Below are 20,073 nucleotides of genomic sequence, written 5' to 3' on the forward strand. Positions count from 1 at the left end.
TGACCATCAGAGCTGTCATTGTATTACACTTGATGTCCTGAATGTCGTCAAGATGTCTTTCTTTCCATATTTCCTTTATCTTCAGGTAAAGAAGTCACTGGGGGCCAGATCAGGTGAGTAGGGAGAGTGTTCCAATACAGTGATTTGTTTACTGGCTAAAAACTCCCTCACAGACAGTGCTGTGAGAGCTGGTGAATTGTCATGATGCAATAGCCATGAATTGTTGACGAAAAGTTCAGGTCGTCTAACTTTTTCATGCAGTCTTTTCAGCACTTCCAAATAGTAAACTTGGTTAACTATCCAGTTGGTACAAGTTCATAATGAATAATCCCTCTGTCATCAAAAAAGTTTAGCAACAGAGTTGCAATAAGTTCATGAACTTAATTGTCCGACCATGTATGTATATCTGTCATTTTGGTACCTTCACTATCATGTGTATACCTAATCGAGTTAGCTCCAACTAGCACATTTTATTAATTGAAGGAAAATGAGAAAGAGAAATAAATGATGCATTTGTATCAAAGGAAGTTGAACTGCAATTATGGCAGGTCATATGACTGAAACTTATGTAATAATTTGAATGGACCGAGTGTTGAAGAAATTGAGTCATTTCACAAAGCATATTGTAGAAGAGTACCATGAACTCAAAAGAACCAACAACAGGCAGTACCATATTCATGTTGTAAATTGCAGTTTGGGTTATCTGTCACATAAAAGCAATGTTGTTAATTTGAATTGTATTTATTGCTTTTGTAGGGTTTTTTTAAATAAGATTTTTTCAAGTTTGTATTATATAACAATAAACATCAGAAGTCTATACCTATTTTTATTAGTATATATCAATACAAACAGTAATATTATTTAGTTCAACCATGGAGAGCTTTTTTTCTTTAAAATAAAATTTAAGATTAAGTTATTCTGTAAAGAGTCTGTACATTACTTAAATTTGAGAATCACTAATTTATTGTTTACATTTACCGAGAGAGCTGACTGGTTCAGTTTGCTGCAATCCAATATGGAATACCACCCACCTGTGGCCCGCACCAAGTACTCATTACCTTAGATAGAAGTATTTTTTCTCTCAATCATTTCATATCACCAACTTTTGTCTTCATCACTGGAATTTCTTTATCTTGACCTCTCCATGTTGAGTGTACTCATCTATATAAAACTTATGCCTCCCCTGAACACAGAGAAAGTGGTAGGGAAAAGTTGAGGGGTAGAATATTTTAGTTTTCCTTCCCTATGCTAACAATTTACCATAAATCTAGTGGCTTAAAAACAATGTAAATTTATTACAGTGCTGGAAGTCAGAAATCAAAAATAAGTTCAGAGCTAAGCCCAGGTATCAACAGAATTATATTTCTTCTGGGGGGTCTAGAGAATAATTTGTTTTCTACTTTTCCCAGCTTCTAAACACTTCTCTCACCCCTTGGTTTGTGGCCTCGCATTACTCTGACCTGTGCTGAGTCATCAAATCTCTTTTTATCATTCTGACTGCCTCTCCCCCTCCCTCTTTCATTTATAAGGACCTTTGAGATTACATTGGGCCTGTCCAGATGATTCTGGATAATCTCCCCATCTCAAAAATCCCTAACTTAATCACATCTGCAAAGTCCTCATTCACTGGATAAAGTAAGTAATACATTCACAGTTTCCTGGGGTTGGGATTTGGACTTTTTGGGGTGGCATTATTCTGCCTATCACAGGGGGTGTCACAATGCCCAGCCAGTCACCAGAGCAGAAACTCTGATGGAGGAAACTACTTTGGAAAAGTGTGGGAACACATTCTCCAGAAACAGATAGAAAAGGGGAATGGATGTAGGTTAAGAGAAGCATCTTATGGTGAATGAGGAGGAGGTTCTTTTTCTGAGGGATTAAGGAGCACATTGAGGGTTTGGAAAGGATGGTGAAGACCTCGAAATGCTGCTGCAGAAGGTAGGAAAGCCACCAACTAAGGAAGATAAGGTGAAGTGCTTCCCCAGGGGCTTATCTGAAATGCAGAGGCAGTTACCCAAGTCAGACCAGGAATCTGAGGTCACACCAATTACCATGTGCCTGAAGATGGTAATAGCCCACTGCCAAGACAGCCGTCTAAATTTCTAATTCAAAATTTATAAATAAACCAAACAATGACATCAGAATTAAAGTAGTTCTCCTACCTCCTTTTTGTTATGCCATTGTTTTCCTTTTTCCATGATTCCTATAAGAAATCTGACACTAATTAGGTTAGCATAAGAAGGAGAAAAAAGGACATGAATCATAGGCCACACTGGAAATAAACCAAGAAATAAGAAAAACCAATTCTCTGCCCAAAAGAACAACAATGGTGAAAAACGGTGCTAGCAAAAGGTCTACATACTGAGAGTTTAATTTTTTTTTTTAAGGAATCAAGATGGAGTCTGATCAGATCTACAAGCTGCTTCCCTTTTCTAAGACATTGACCCAGGAGACAGCTACTGAAGCTTGGGTGTTATTTCTCTCTGCTGTGTCATATGATGTTCCTTTCCCCTCCCCCCCTGCTCTCTCGCTGTATGTGCCTGTGTGAGTGTGTGTGTGTGTGTGTGTGTGTGTGTGTGTATTTGGTTTCTCTGTACCCTTGTAAGAACACAGCCGCCTGCCTGTCTACTGCTGTTGCTGCTGTTCTGACTAACTTTTTGCTGCCCCTTGCCTCTCCTTTCTCTTTCTGCTTAGCTCCTTGCTTTCTGGTAAGTATGACAAACACTCCCCCAAGCCCTGTGAGAAGATGTGGGGTGCGGTTTGTGGTGTTCGAAATTTGCAACTTTAAGATTGCCAGCGAACTGTTGAAGAACTTTCCATTGTTTTATTTATAATTAAAATGTGTTGCTCAGGAAGGGATGTGTGTGTGATAATCCACTGGGACTGCCAGTACAAGTGATAAATTTTCTTTCAGAGGAGGGAAAAGGCAGGCAACAAAATTTATGGAAGATAAAATTTAGAAATAATTTTTGCTGTATAATTAATCTAGACAGAGATAATTTAAAAGTAACAGAGTTCTTTGACTTTGGTGTTTTTTTTCCTCTTGCTGATTTATCTTGAGGCTACTTTTAGGAATTGAGTTTTCCTGTGGTTCACAATGACTCAGTTATTCTGTTTTAAAGTAAATGTGGAATATGAGTTTAAAGGCTGTTCGTGGGATTAATATAAAAACATCAATGATTATGGCCCCTGAGGAATGAAGAATAAAGCTATTACAAATAAAATGCTTGCATTTAAACTAACCACGCCAAAACTCCTATGGACAGTCAGTTTTTAAATTCATTGCTTTGAAGTCTGGTTTACTTTAGATTTTATTTCACCCTAAGAAGACTTTTTAACACTTTGAAACCCACATATGAATTTATGCCAGCAAATGTTTACTGTTTTCGATTTGTATTAAAAAGTACTCTCTTCCCTTGATTTTCAAGGATAAAGTGCTGAATGCCATGGCTCCTTTTAGAAAAGCTTAAAATAGCTTCTGGCTGGAAGCAGGTGCCATGTGTCTTTCTCCAAGTTCAGGGGACGCATTAGTTATATATAGATGACTGTGCCCAAGAAGTAGGTAGGGGTCAGGATAAAGAAATTCCAGTGATGAAGACATAAAGCTGTTTACTGTATCATTTGATAATAAAGTTGGTGGATTACAATGAGTGAGGGGAAAAAAACACTCCCTTCTAAGTTAATGTGTACTTGGTGAGGACCACAAGTGGGTGGCAGTGTCTGTACGTTGAATTTTCCATTCTTGTTGGCGGCCAAGCATTTGACATCTACTGCCCTGAGAACAGGAGGAGGAAACTGTGCAATGCACAGAGCAGCATGTTTGTGTTTTCGCTTTCATACTTCCACAGCAGCAAAACCTGTGCATTATGAGGATGCTGTCATATTTTTATCCTGCTAATTAACACTATCACCACTAAATATCATTTACAAAGGAAATGTACCATAACTTAAAGGCCTACGCCAAATCTCTTGCAACCCCAGGAATGGGGATAGCCAGAAATCCTGGAATCCTTGACTCAGCTCATTGCTCACCCCATATTTCCAAAGAACCCGTATCACACCTGGATAATCTCCCTAGTTCATTTCCTCTCTGTGCATTAAACATGGCTATTTCTTTAAAATTATCAACTTATCCTAGAACTTCTTGACTGAGCAGAAAATGTTGTAATCTGGTTTTTTTTCCCTAAAAGAATGCCATTTTTTTATACTGGAAAAAAGAAATTATTACAGAAATTCAAAGAATTATTATTATAAGCATCACCATGTTTCCGTGCCAGTTTGTTTGTTAATTTATACCTTCCCTCATTCTCTGCCTTATTCCAAAAATGATGCTAGTTTATCTTAAAAAAAAAAAAGTGTTTTCATCATTAATAATTACATGTTGCTCATCTGGGAAAAGGAAAATACCAGAAAAAGCAAGAAAGCATTTCCTGTATCCAGCATAATAATTCATTTATATCAATGTCCTCATATTAATCAAATCTTCATTTATAGATTAAAATAGAGTTTAGGGACCTTATTATGAAGCATTTTGTAAGTTCAGTGCCTCTTGTATTAAATATTTTAACTTTGAAAAAATAACACCATGTATAAATCTACATAGAATTAGAGAAGAAAATGGTAACACAAATTGGCTATTCTAAGCAAAATGACAGATAGGGCCAAAGAAAACAATATCTTGAATTACTCTGCTAATGTCAACAATAGGAGATACTACTGGAATTTAAAAACCCAAACCAAACTATGCTAATAGTATGACTTGATTTGGAAAAATGGCATCCCACTATTCCTACCTACCTAATTGCAAGATCAATCGTTTGTAAAAGTACATTCATTCTATGTAAGAAACTGTAATTAGTAGGCGCCCATTTGGAGGTATCCTTACCATTTACACGTAACTAGTTAACTGCATAAAACCTGACTGTGCTTACCACTAGGTACTACTCCCAGTATGGAGACTAATCACTCTGCACAGCTCTCAGGAGAACCACAGTCAACACCTCTGGGGAACAGTTCATCATTACCCAGTCAAAATGGCCTGGAGAAGCCACGTGATCAGGATTCCTCAACCTCTCTACAAGCACCACTGAAAGAGACAGATGTGCAGCCTGAAGCAGGAGCACATGACATCTCTGAAGAGTTGAATCGACAACTGGAAGACATCATTAACACGTATGGGTCTGCTGCTGGCACAGCAGGGAAAGAGAGTCCCAGCAAGGCCAAGGATCAGCCTCACACAGAACCAGCCGACAACGAGGATGGGGATTGTGAGGAGCTCACTGAAGAAACTGAGAGAGAACCAGTAGCTTCCGAAGAGCCACCCACAGTCAAAGAGACTGTCAGCAATAAAGAGCAAAAATTGGAAAAGAAAATCCTAAAAGGATTAGGTAAGTAATTATGTTTTAATATATGACTTTTCTTTGAATCAATCCTAATAAGGGCATTTTCCCCAACCTTTACTAAAACCCACATCTCATATTTGGATGACTACCAGCTTCCTTCAGGGTTCCCTACATCGTCTCTTGTCATACGTGTTCCCAGCCCTTTCCCCTCAATAGAGCTAAAGTGAACTTTCAACATGTTACCCACCAACCTCTGTCCTCAATGGCTTCCGCTTGCTCTTAGGGCAAAGACCAGAATTCTATAATAGTCTTTCTGGCCCTAATGGTCTACCCCAAACCTGTCTTTCCAGCTTTATCTCCTATCACTCTACCCTACAACATTCCCTTCCTACCACCACCATTCTACTACTGTCTAGTAACTAGTCATTCTGATTTTTTCTTTCCGTTTTTTATACCTACACACTCCATCCTGCACAGGGCCTGTGCACATCCTATTTTCTCTACCTAAAAATCTCTACCCATACCCCAGTTCAGTCCTTTGGACACTTACCTCATCATTTAGCTCACAAATCAAATGGCATTTTCTTAGCCCAATCCTAGATGAAGTCTGTTTTTTGTTTCTATTGTACTATGTATCTTTCCTTCCTAGTATTTATCAGCACTTAAGAGTGTATATTTACTTTTGTGATTATTTGGGTAATATGTGTCTTCCCCACTAGCTCTTTTATTTCAAGGGCAGGGATTGTATATGTATTTTGACATCATCAGATGCCTAGTGTCTAGGACAATGGATGGCATATGCTAGGTGCTCAGTAAATATTTGTTGTAATAATGAATAAATGAGTGAATGAGAAGTTATTTAAAGCAAAGCTAATGGAATCTGGATTTAAACAGAACATAAGTGTAGGATGGTTTTGTGTATTTAAATTGATTGTCTGTTAGATTACTCAGTAATATGTTCCCTTACTACATAAAATGTTTTTTATTTAACAAAACTCTTTAGAAATACATCAATTTTAGAATGCCAACAACTGCAGAAAATATTCTTGCTCTCATGATTTCATTGGTTCAGCAAGTATTTATTAAAACATAGCTTTATGAGGCACAGTGCTAGGTGCACAAAGATAAATAAATTGTCATGCCCCTTTAGTCAAGGAGCTTTAAGTATGGGGAGAAAAACAGACATGTAAACTAATTATTATGTAGGAAAGGCTAAAACAGGCACAGGAAAATGGTTAGGAGAACATGAGGAACTGGTAACACCAAAAATGGCTGTGGAAGAAGAGTAAGAGAACTAATTTTTTAGCTACCAGTGAAAGTATGTTACTTCACATATGAAAGCCCCTCTTCCTCCCTGTCCTCATGGATTTCACTGAAACACTCACTACAAATACCACTTCCTATGTGAAACCTTCCCTGACATGCCCAGGTAGAGTTAGCATCATGTTCCTTACTTCTCCATTAAATTTTCTGCAGCAATCATTTTGTTTGCATAGCTGCCTCCCAAGCTGGATGGAGAATCTATCAAGGGCAGTGATCACACTATTTATTTCTGGAAGTCAATATGGCAGAGTGAGATTATGGACACTGGAATCAGAACTCGTTTCAGACTCCAGTAACGGGTTACCTGGAAACTCAAATGTGTGTCTGTGCTGGCACAGGACATTACTATGAAGCTTAAAACCCATTGCTGGCAATGCTTTCAAGGAGGGCTAAAAGACACATTCAAAAAGCATACTTGACCCACCCAGGAAAAGATAAACCCAGATAATACCAAGTTCCAATGTGCAAGATTGAAGTCACTGTAGTGTTTTAGAACTTTGGGAAAGAAAATAAAGTTGCTCTGCGTGACAGAGCTATTGTTCTTTATCCAAGGCATCTCAAAAAAGTCGCTTTGCATTAGTCATTGTTAAACTTTCCATAAGACAATACAAAATCACAACTCAGAGGTGAATGACTTCAAGTGTTCCTAACCAGGAAAGTTATTTTGCTTTATTACTTTAAAACTACTTCTACAGAGGAATGTAGAAGTATGTGTTGTATTGAGGGGATGGATGTGAAGAAAGTAGGAGTAAAGTTAAAGATGACCAATTTTGGTTTCTATTCTGCCTTCCGTGAATTATTTAAAAATATGTATTAACTTCATAATTACCAAATAATCAAAAAGCATTTGAGAAAAAAATTCCATAACTAGAATTCTGCCACTGTCTACAAGTTACCAAATTTCAATTAAACGTGTTTGATGAGAGCCAGTGTTTGTGAATCAGCATGTCCAGGTATATCCACTCTCATTACATGTGTGTAAGCTGCCTACCCTTCCATACCATTCCTCTGAACACCACAAGCATATTCTTTGAATCACTGTACTGTTTCAGCTACAATATGAATTAAAACATTTTTAAGCTAATCTAAATATGTGACCACCATTTTAAACATTATTTCAGTTGCCTGCAAGTGATTTTAACTGGCTTCTTGGCCATTTATCAAGTGGCATTCACTATCATCTGGACCAATGGTTTTCCAACTTAACTGCACATTAGAATCAAATATAGAATTTGTAAAAATGCTCCTCGTGGGCAACAGCGATTCAGAATTGGTAGGTCTGGATTGAGGCCAAGTCACCCTGGATACTTTTGACACAAACAGATTATGGAAGCAATGGTTCTAGTGTTTCAGAAAGTGCTTCCTCCACCCTTTGGAGAAAATATAAAGTGCCAGTTGTGGTCTTCTTTTAGAATCTATTTGGACATTTTACACAATTTTAGTCATCATTCTTCCTATACCTGAAGATATACCCTTAGATTTCACTTACATATTTGATAAAAGATGTTTTTAATTATTATATGTTTATCAGATAATATTTGCTTTATTGGGATTTTTGAGACCCTGGAATGGTCTCACTTTTTCAATTTGAGACATTTGAGATTTCGGACCAAGTTAAAGTTTTCCTATTGCCAGAATTCTCTGACCTTTAATATATACAATAATGAAAATTTCCAATAATTCTGGGCATAGTTTATAACGTTTCCTAAACTTATTAAAGCAAAATACTCTTCTTTCATAGAATACCTCTGAATATTTGGAAAATGTCTCTACAACCCAAGCACTCAGGACCTATTTTTCCTTTACAGGCTGAGTATCCTCCACAATCTACATACTGTACACCAGAGCTTTTGGGGGAACATTCTAAAATCTCTTTACTTGGTACACTCACTTTCTCCTTGGCATCTGAACTGAAAGAAACAAAAACAGATTCACCGTTAGAGAGAACACGACACATCCTGTTATCATCTAAAGTCTCTCTGTTGCTTTCCGCACCCCATCCTTTAGGCTTACAAGTGTCTTACTAATCATTTCTCTGTCAACATTACGTGGCCTGCACAAGCATCACAAAGTAATAAGCACAAAACAATGATAACATACACCTTCGAATATTTAGATTGATAACTGATTGAGTAGGAAATCATAGGTTTGAAGCATAAGCCCAGTAGAGAAACAAAGCTAGCTGATTGACTGGTCCATTCTAAGCTCAGAATCCATCTAGTCAGCGCACTAATTTCATGGACAGGAATATTGAAACCTAAAGAGCTCTAAAGACTGCAAAAAAAGAAAAAGAAAAAAAAGTTACTCAACTAGTCATCTAATTGATGTGATTGTGAAAGTAATCATAAAGAAAGCAAGGGGCAGGCTTTAAGTCATTAATATTGCAGAACCAAAGATATAGTAAAATAATTGATCTGTTGGTTGAAGAACACAGTTAATGGGTTTCATCTTTCTAGTTACTAGTGCCGTTCTGAGGGGCAACTTGATCAGGACACTGGTACCCTAAAATGTCGTCGGTTATTTACTCACTTTGCCTTACAGTGGTCACTTGTGGTCTGTTTTATCCATTTTAGCTTGATTTCTAGTTTCACTCTGAGAGGGAAATAAACTGATGCTTTAAAACAAATGTTAAATTTGTTTTTTGGAAGAGATGGTAGGGAACCAGAGGAATTCATGGGGAAGAAGAATCAGCAGAGACTGAAAGTTTCATGAGAAGATTCATAGGCAAAATAAAACTTAGGCCAGATCTGGAAAGGAGAGGAGGGTTTAGGTAAGGAGGTAGAAGGAGAGAGAAAAATATATCTTGAATGAAATGATTAGTGTTGTTTTTTGAACTGCACTGGGAAAGGATGTATTCATTTCTTACTGCTCTTTCAGATATGTTTCTTTATTATTATAAGGTTTGCTTTATTTTGTTTTCCCTAGAATTCTTTCCTCGTTATTAGACTCTTAAAGTTTTTTTTAAGAAAGTTTTTTTGTTTGTTTTTTAATAGTTATAGCAAAGAAATTGCTAGTAGTTTAAACACGTCATCAACTGACCTAATAAGAATGTGATATACAGCTGCTGTATTATAGAATTGTACACTTGAAACCTATGTAATTTTACTAACCATTGTCACCCCAATAAATTTAATTAAAAAACAACAACAACAAAAGTTCAAGTCCATTCTCCAAATGAGTGAGAAGCCAAATTTCCAATTACATATAATAAGTTCACTAAAATACAAGAGAAATAAAATGTGAGCCAAATGGAAAATAATGTGTCTAGAAAATACAGGGTAGGTAGTATTTTTAAAACAGACATAGTCAATAAAACCAAGTAAAACAAATAAAAACCATGACTATGAGAGGTTGACAGTGAGGGTAAGATAATCTTTATAACTGTTGAGTCGACCAAAACATTGAATGAAAACAAATACGCCTTCCAAACAATGTTATTTTTGTTGTTGTTGTTTAAATCAAGCTAAAAATAATAAAGCATTGAATCATCAAATTCAAAGAAGTGACAGCTCACCACGGAAACCTCTATGTGGAGGGATCTGGGGAGACACAGGTCACCTACCAATTTTATAAACAAGGGACATTGAGGCCCAGAGAGTTTTAAAGTCTGTAAAAAAAGGTTACTCAACTATAGTAGATGCCAGAGTCCATTCTAGAACACAGGTCTCCCAACCTTAGCCCAGTGTGAATTAAACTACAGAGGGTATCCCCAAAAATGTATACACATTTTAAGAGAGGAAAACTGTGTTAAAATTGTAATACTCAATATATACCAATAACAGAAGATGAATACAAGTCACGTATGACTTCTGCAATTACAAGAGGTGCTCAAAGTGGTTACCATCAGCGTCCAGACACATCTGATTACAGCGAACTACTGCTTGAGCAACGTTGACCCAAGTGTCCACTTGTATACATTTTGGGGGCACCCGTGGTATACTATTCTTCCTATCTACATACTTGGAAGCTTACACTATTCTTTTTATCTGCATACATACATACATTTCCCTTAAAAGATATCTATAGATGTTCAGAAATTATTTGTATTACCCTCATTATCTTTAAATTATGTTAGAGAGAAAACAAAGTTAACACTGAAATATGATTCTGGGTCTAACATTTGAAAAGGACATTCACAATCTTTTCCTGCTTTACGCTTTCTGCCACCACACTTGGAAATTGGGAGGGGACGAGAGTGGTGCACCTGTGTATCCAAGACCACATTTTAGCCCCAAAGTTCTAGAAGACAATTTTCGAAGAGAAAAAGTATAGTTTTGAACACTCATTAAATCTACGTAATTTGTCACTAAGCTTCATATAAACAGTCATCACTATGCTAAAAGTTTAAGAAAAATCGCAGTCTACATGTTTATAAGCTGACTTCATTAAGGATCTTAGTGTCTTTGATGTGAAAATAATTCCTTCATATTCCAACACTCCCTCAGTCTACGACGGTGCCAGTGACACGGTTGTTCTTGATGCACTGCGGTTCTACTTTCATATAGACTTAACCACCAACCTCAGCGTGCTGCAGAATGGTGGCCATATGTCACCTTTAATGGGGACTTCAGGTCTGCCACTGGCTTTCTTTATTACTAATCTCACAATCATGTTGCTTTACAATGACACACTGGGAGAAGGCAGACCACCCCCTCCCAATAAAATGTCCCTGAAAAAAGTCTTTCCTCTTATGTCTGATACTGTCACCAAATGACCCCATTTCCATGGAACTGTAATCACAGCTTTTCTAGAACAAATCTCTGTCTATTTCTCTCCTCCATGATAAACCCACACACCACTCCCGTCCATCAAAACCAATGGAATTTTAAAAACTAAGCTCTCCGATGTCATAAATTTATGAATTCTGCACATACCTGGTTCTGATTTCTTGGATTTTTTTTGTTGAAGGGAAGACTGATGCTACTGACTGTTAATCTTCTGTACAAAATAACAGCATGTGAGAAAAGACCTCAATGAGTGTGACAATCAAAAACAAACGAATAAACAAAAAACACCTTCTCACAGTTAAAGAAAACTAAAAAGAGAGAAGATACTTAATGATACAAAATCTGACAAAGAGAGCCATTGGACTCACTTGAGCATCTCTGTTTCCCCAAATGAGACACATAATGGTTTTAGGTGTTGGTATTCACACTGCGAGGTACCCTAGCATACACTAAACGGCACAGGTGACAGTAAGACCTATCTTTCCTCTAAATCACACAGTTGTCTTCAAGACAGTATTCACTTGACAGTCGTGTGCACTGGTATGCTTTGTTTTGTCCCATTATGACCAACATTTACTGAGCACTTGCCCTGAGCCAAACACTGTGCTGGGTCCTTGACCAAATCTGATCAACAGTACAGTCTCCTGCTTTTAACAGATGACACTAACTCAGGACAGCAGACTTCATGTGGGCACCCTCCGCAGATTAAAGACAAGGATGAAGAGATTGCCTGACCTGTACAATATAAATCATCCCAGTTGCTAGAGAAATAAGTCAGAGTCTAGTCCTGGTGGGGGTGGGGCAGCAGTGATTTTCAGTTTAAGGGCAGGATGTTATGCCACAGGCCACAATTGGAGAGCTGGTGGGGCACCACGCATACCTACCTTCTCCCCTCTTAGGCCATGTCGCTAATATGAACTGACTCACTGGGCAAAGACAGACAAAACCAGCTGTTAGGAATGAGGTCATTTTTTTCCCCCCAAAAAAAAGTTTCCTTTTATTTCTCTAGGTTTCTTTGGCATCAGAGTTCCACATGGGAGTAGAGCAATTTAGAGCAAGCAGACAAACCTTGGATTCAAGCCTTGGCTCTGCTAGTATTAATCATGTAACTTTGGACTCTCTGGACCTTAGATTCTTATCTTTAAAATTAACCAGTTGTCTGTGTACTCTTTGAAGTTCCTTCTAGACCTAAAATTCTTTGATGCCATTGGAGTTACCAGATTTAGCAAATAAAACACAGGATGCCCAGGGAAATTTGAATTTCAGATAAACAATACAATACGCAATTTTTTTAGAACTATGTCCCATGTTCTGTATTTTATCTGGCAACCTTAATTCCATGATTTATCTGCCTGTCCAGGATGAAAGCAAAAGTTCCAGCAAAGGGGAAATGCCTTTTCTTGGGGGAGAGGTTGTCAAAACTGCTAATCTTCTTAAGCAGATTTGTATCAGGATATGGGCTCTACTGTATGGCTTGACTGCCCTACTCAGATTAGACAGAGTGATTCTCACTCTTTCACCTCGATAGGACTTTTGAGAAGATATGCTCAGTGGTAGAGGTAGGCCTTGGGGTCCCTCTCTTCCCTCCCAATGGCTACTTAAAGACAAGATTCCCATGCACCACAGAAAGGCAGGCTGGGCAGTTGGAGCTGAAGTAGACAAAAGGAAGAACAATGAGGAAAGAAAAGAAAAAGAATCTGAGGCTTACTGTCAAATAATCATGAACAGATGAGACTTAAAATATAGCATAAACTCCAACCGGGAACAGAAAATGAAACTGCCAACAGAGATTAAGGTCTGTGAGAGAGAAGGGAAGGAATGCCCAGGCAGGCGAAACCTGGAACCAGAAAGAGACATAGCAGCCTGTGGACAAGGCCCTCCAGGTCTTGGGTCCATTTTCTCTATATATTGATTTCATTCTCTGCTTGATAAGAAATATGATTAGACTTATTCCCACCCAAACCCCATGGAAGGGGTTCATGCACAGGAACAAGAGAATGGGATTCCCCCAAAAAAGAGAGGAAAGAGGTACTAAAAGAACAACAAAAAATGACAGACTAAAGAGTCAAGTTTCTCTGCTTTAGGCAGGAATTCCAGCAACTCCATGTATCAATGCTGGCCGTTTCATGGTAGTCAGAAATTGTGATGGCTTCTTCTTTGTTGTCTTCGTCTCCGTCTCCGTCTCTGTCTCCGTCTCCTTCTCATTATTATTATCATGATCATCATCATCATCATCATCATCATCATCATCATCAATTGGGGAAATGGGTGATTTATTCTTTCATGAAGTCGGTGTTTTTGATACTTTTGATATTTTCAAAATTCTTTTGAACATTTAGAATAAGGGCTGAGGGGGAATAATGAGAATGAATTCTTGGGATGAAAATTTGGAGATTACTGTTATAGCAGACATTTATTGAGATTCTACCATTAGCCTAATACTATACCACACAGTTTCACAAAGTTCTCAACTAATTCTCTGTTACTCTGTAAGGTCGGTGCTATCCCTTCTTACAGGAAATGAGATGTATATCTGAGGCTCAGAGAGGTTAAGTGGCTTGGTCAAGGGTGGATAGTACCTAGTGAGTGGACAACCTGGGATTCTAGCTCGTATCATCTGACTTTAAGTTCAACACTTACTTTTAAAAATGTCTTTATACTTTTTGTTTTCTTTTAAGGCAAAGAAGCCAACCTACTAATGCAAACTCTGAACAAGTTACAAACTCCTGAAGAAAAGCTTGATTTTTTATTCAAGAAGTATGCTGAATTGGTAAGATTTTTGATTAACTGTTTTTCTTAGATTCAGGCTCCAGTTATAGCTGAGGAAAAGGAGGCTGCTAGTTTTCCAGGCACATCATTATAGACCATAACCGGTTACCTCAGACAAGACAAAGCTAGAATTCAAAAAAAATTTTTAAAGGAAAAAAAACCCAGAAAAACTGAGGAATAACAGCAGAAGGGGGAAAAGAGGATAGAGTTGGAGTCTATTCCACCTTCCAGCATGTGTATAATTTAGGGGATAGAAGAGAGAATTATAGATAATTGAAAATTGTGAATATTTTAAAGTTATTTTTGGCTTTGCAATAAAACATAAGTACACTCAACATAAAGGCAAACTTTCATTTGGTCTGTGCCCCATTTCTTTGAGGGGGGTCCCCTCAAAAAAACAGAAGTTTGAGTTATTCCCACTCCCTCAATTTGTGACACATTCTCATTTGGTCTTGACTTTAGTCATTCATTCATTCATTCACTCATTCATTCTCTTTGATCTACATTCCCTCCCCTACAATGGCAAAGCATTCGATGTGGACTGTGTTGTGCCCAGTTCTAGGTCTTCCACATGCAGCCTCCCTCTCAATAAGTTAGGGATACTGGGAGGAAGAGAAGCCACTCCCAGACATTAGAGAATCCATGATGTGCGTTCTTTTTTCACCAGTACTCCTACAATGGGCCAGTTGGGAAAAAAGGGAGTGTTCGATGAAGCCAATACGTCTGGTATCAGTAAATCCCCACAAACACTTGCTGAAGGAGCGAAATCCCAGGTGTGTGTACCACCACAGGGTGTGTGAGGCCCACCGCTGAGAAGTGGCAGCCTCTCAAGTGAAGCGAGGTTGGTTCAAAAAGTAATTGTGGTTTAAAAGGCTAAAAAGAATTGCAAAAATTGCAATTACTTTTGCACCAACCTAATACTTCTCCCTCATATCTGCTTCTTTTCTTAAAAAATTTTTTTTTCAGTTACTTATTTCATTTGGAAAAACAGTGACAGGAAAATGAAACTTACATCCACACACACAGCAAAACAATTCCTCCAACGCAGTAGGTGGACCTGCTCCTGAAAGCAGATTTATCTTGCAGCCAAAGAAGTTTAAGAGTCAGGGCTTCTCACTTGCATGGGCCCCTCTGAGGCCCTGGACATAATTCCCTTTTCTGAATTTTGCTCTTTGGTTTTTGTTTTAAAAAAGAGGGCATCCCAAACCAAATACGCTTCAGAGCCACAAACCTCTCGGGTCCCTAGTGACGTCTTATCCCTATGAATGGAGTAGAGTTTAATGAGTGACTATTTTTGCTTCTCCCCCCACCCCACACTCTAACTTTAGTCCTATAATCCTTGTTTGTTCTTTTTTTTATCTTGGCACTTCCTAATATGTTGAATTATTATGCAATCAACCCAGAGAAATTCCGAAACCCTGAAGGACTTGCTGAATGCTTAACTCTGCCAGCCAACAATACTTTTTAATTCTTTTTTAATCACATAAACTACACCATGATGATATAAGAAAAATGCTGAATATACAATACAAAAATATTTCTAATCTCATAATCTAGAAAAATATTTCTAATCTCATATAAGACCCTGTATTGTATTATATTGTATTGTATTGTATTATATTGTATTGTATTATATTATTATTATATTATATTGTATTGTATTGTATTATATTATATTATGTTATATTATATTATATTATATTATATTATATTATATTATATTATATTATATTATATTATATTATATTCGACCTGGTCTTACATTATGGTAAACTTTAAAAGATAATTCTAGAAAAAATAAATAGGAGATGATTGGCCAAAAAAAAGTTACATTTCCTTTTCAGAAAGGAAAAATTATGAGGACTTTCAATCTTTTACTTGGAGACTAAAACCTATTTCCCTGCTCACTGATTTGGATATTAATATAGAAAGTGTCTGAAACATAAGTGTTAAATAGAATAAATCATCATATTCAAAGCTGTGCATCAAATTGCCACTCTAGTTCACTCATCCTTACAGATTCTCAATCCTGTAATATTACTGTACTATTCATTAATAAATAATCTACTGTACTGTCCATTAATAAACAAGGATAAGCTCATTAATAAATAAGGACAGCCCATGACTAAATTAAGAAATGATCTAGGAGGAATATTTTTTATAGATTTTCTCAATTTTAATGTAGTTACATCAACATCACTAATACTACTCTTATTTATTACTTGGCATTAATTTTACTTGTTTAACTTAATAAAAAAAGAAAGAACAAAAGAAACTGCAGATATAAATCTTCCTATATGACTGTTACAATTGTACAGAAGAACTGTATCAAGTTATTATTAAATCACAAAGCCAGCATTTGACTGCAGTTGACTCAGTTGCAATATGTTTGTTTTCATTCATTAAGAAACCCCATATGCATTCACATAAGTCTGAAGTATTTAAACAAAATTAGCCACATTCTAAAATAAAAAACTGTCAGAGAGTTAAGCATTTTTATTTAGAACAAAGCAAGACAGACCTAGCTAACTCTCAGATGTGCATGATCTTGCAGTAAAACTATAACATTAAATGGTCAATGAGTAAGCACAGATGATCTCTTCTAACTTATGAAACTCATGTAGGGTATCCTCCTGATGCTCAGATGAATCATATAGGGTAGTGTTCCCCCAAAAGGGACAGCTTTGCCCACAATGGGACAACAGGCAGAGTCTGTCTGGAGATATTGCGGATATCACAATTGAGGTGGGGGGGTGCTACCCGCATCTAGTGGGTAGAGGTACAATGCACAGGAGAGACCCCACAACAAAAAATTAGCTGGCCCAAAATGTCACTAGTGCTAAGGTTGAGAAACCGTGACATACGTTTTAGTCTTCAATAAGTAAAGTCTAAACTATAATGGCAATAACAATAATAACAATATGTAAATTTCAATAAAGGACAATAGGTCATTTAAAGTCCAAACAAAAGCAGAAGTTTCACCCCTATCTAATAACTATGGTGCAAAACGAAAGGACCTCATCTATCCTATGAACAGAAGGTTAGCATGAGAAATATATAATACAATATCACTGATTTTTCCAATTGAACCTCCAGAAGGATATTAATTCTTTATAGTAATATGAGCCTAGTTTTCCTGACGCTAATTCTTACTAATAAGTAAAAATTGCCCATAAGTCTGAAGATAGAATATCATGTATGAATATCCCCAGCTTGATCAGGCAAGGTTTTATAACAGACATTACAGTGTGGCAGGAGGGAGGGAGGAAAGGAGTAAACTGACTTCTGAACTGAAAAAAAAGTGATAGTTCTGTTCATCTAGTTCAGAAAGAACAAATGCTTTTTTAAGATGGAGAAACTGAGACATGCATCAGGGCTCATGTCGTGTGAGTATCTACTTGTACCATTATGCCAGGCGCCAGAACCACCTAGAGTCCTGAAGCTCCCAGGGGCTCCCCAAGGCTTCTCCTCTTCATCAGCCAACAAGGTCATTATTAGGATGAGCATCTGCTCGGCTTCAGCACACTTCAGGCACTCAGGGAACTGAGTCCTGCAGAGGAAATGGACCAAAGCCTGCTCCTTGCGTGTGGCCACACTGATGTCAATCTGAGACTCACACTCCTAGAGTATGTTAGTCTCTGGTGGCCTCACAAGGTGGATACCCAAACGCCTCCCACCCCAACTAGAAGTCCATAAAAATGTTACCAAAGTTAGCAAATAAAAATACAGAATGCCCAGTTAACTTTGCATGTCAGGTAAACAAACAACAAATCTTTTTTAGTAAAAGTATGTCCCATGCATTACTTTGAATATATTTTCACCAAAAAATTATTCCTTATTTATTTGAAACTCAAATTTAACTGGGGGTCCCACATTTTATCTGGCAACCCTACCCTAGAACGTTAGCATCTGAGATGACAAATCTAGGGGTACACTGGTTTCATTTTCTATGTCATCCCTGACATTTTAGTTATGGCTACTGGAGGAGTGCGAGAAAAGGCGCCACCTGCGCTTAGCAAAAACAATTGTCATGACTTATTTGTCGTAAGCACAGAGGGTGTGCGGCTGGGCATGTTACAGATGGTAGCCATTCATGCTGTTGACTTGAGCAGTGCCTATTTCTGAAACTTTGGTGACAAATCGTTAATACTTAGTCAAGGGGTACTTTGTCTTCTCCTCCGTCCTCACAATGCACAGAATTCATCTTCTATTTCCCAGAAGGCTGCTTTTCTCTTTCCTACTTTAAAAAATAGCTTCTATACGCTTATTTTGAGAAAGAATATTGAGAACTAACTGTAAACCATGCAGACACACTGCTGACCATTGCCCCAATGCAAGCCATTAATTATTATGACATCTGGCAGTTTACAGATTCTGAGACATGCCTTCCTAATATTGACTGGCATCATTGGGGAGACTAGCTAAAGCTATTTCTGGACCACAAAAAAGAAGATCAAATTAAAAAGGAATCAATAATAATAGTGATGGTAAAGAAAAACCTGTCACTGCTATGCTCTAAAACCGTGTCTACAGTACTAGAAAGGTAATATTGGTGAGGTTCATTTGATTCCAGAGGGAAAGTGATAATAGCAAAAAAAAGAGAAAAAAAATTGTTGTTCCTAACCACAGAGTGATCTTTAGGCATTTCCTCTTTTGCTCTTGTTTTATCAACTCAAAAGAGATTCCTGCCATTTTCTTTTATGTTCGCATGGCCATGTCTAGCTGGATGAACATCGCACTGAACAAAAGACTTTGAAGCTTCTACAAAAGAAACAGGTACAAATCCAAAAAGAAAAGGACCAGTTACAAAGTGAACACAGCAGAGCTGTCCTCGCTCGAAGCAAACTGGAGAGTCTGTGCCGAGAGCTGCAAAGACATAACAAGACCCTGAAGGTACGTGTCACCAAGGCCTGCCTAACACACACTTCCTTGCATGAGACACAAGCACAGACGTCTGCTCACGAAAGAGCATGAGTTTTAGAATGAGAGAGACTTGGGTTCAAGTATTAACCCTGGCACTTGCTCACGTGTGAGCTTCAATAAATTATTTTACCTCTCCAAGCCTGTTTCCTCATCCATAAAATAGGGCTTATATCAATTTCACTGTTTGGGTGGGAGAAAAATTAAATGAGGGCACATTTGTAAGGTGCCCACAGAGTGCTGACATAGAGCAGGCCCTTAGCAAAATGTGTGCCATTCCCCATACCTTTTTCTTACGTTCAGGTTGTTCTGCTTTGTTTTTTGAGGTAGGCCTTAGTTCTACTCTTTAAAACACAAACTTGTAAAAATGCAACATTTTTTGTATGATAATGAAATCTACATGACATGAAATAAATTGACAGAAAGCTAATTGACACAGTAAAGCAAAATTAAGAGCCGAAATGCCAGTAGTCATCTGAAAAAAAAAGCTACTTGGAAAAACTCTGAAGCTCTTCAGATTTGATTATTCAATCTAAGAATAATAGACTGATCACTTCGTTCAGTCTGCATGGGTTTCATTAATTAGAGCATAAGCCTCTAGCAGTGTGGTTAATTTGATTACACACGCAGACACTAGCTACATTCAATAAAGTAAGATGCAGGGCTCTCCAAGATAATACTGCATGCATCCACAATCCCCTTTCGAGGCTAAAGATTTGAAAGCTTTTGATGAACAAGAATTAGACACCGATATTCCTGTGAGAAAGTTATTATTACATGTGTGTAAGAGGAGATACTCAAAGAAAAAGAGACATTAAGATCTTTGCTGAGTTTGTACAATGAAGTTAGGGGGAAAAATAGAAGAAGATAATGGTTACTCATATTCTAACACTGTTTTTGATATCTGGGAAATGGGAGGCCAGTGTGATGAACTCTAACTCTCAAACTATGAGTTGTATATGGAGATGGGCTTCTGGTATCTCTTCGATCAT

General features: G+C 37.5%; 1 protein-coding gene across 1 annotated transcript in view; it reads left to right on the plus strand.

The window, feature by feature from the left end:
- Positions 1–2,384: 2,384 nt before the first annotated feature.
- Positions 2,385–20,073, plus strand: part of TXLNB (taxilin beta) — a 41,213-nt gene continuing 23,524 nt past the window's right edge. The window contains exons 1-4 of the mRNA XM_081045356.1: positions 2,385–2,708; positions 4,938–5,387; positions 14,071–14,162; positions 18,884–19,054. Coding sequence (XP_080901482.1) covers positions 4,952–5,387; positions 14,071–14,162; positions 18,884–19,054 — 699 coding nt within the window. The 5' untranslated portion in view covers positions 2,385–2,708; positions 4,938–4,951. The remainder of the gene's footprint in view (positions 2,709–4,937; positions 5,388–14,070; positions 14,163–18,883; positions 19,055–20,073) is intronic.

Source organism: Rhinolophus hipposideros (genome assembly GCF_964194185.1).
Source record: "Rhinolophus hipposideros genome assembly, chromosome: 3".
Classification (NCBI taxonomy): Eukaryota; Metazoa; Chordata; class Mammalia; order Chiroptera; family Rhinolophidae; genus Rhinolophus; species Rhinolophus hipposideros.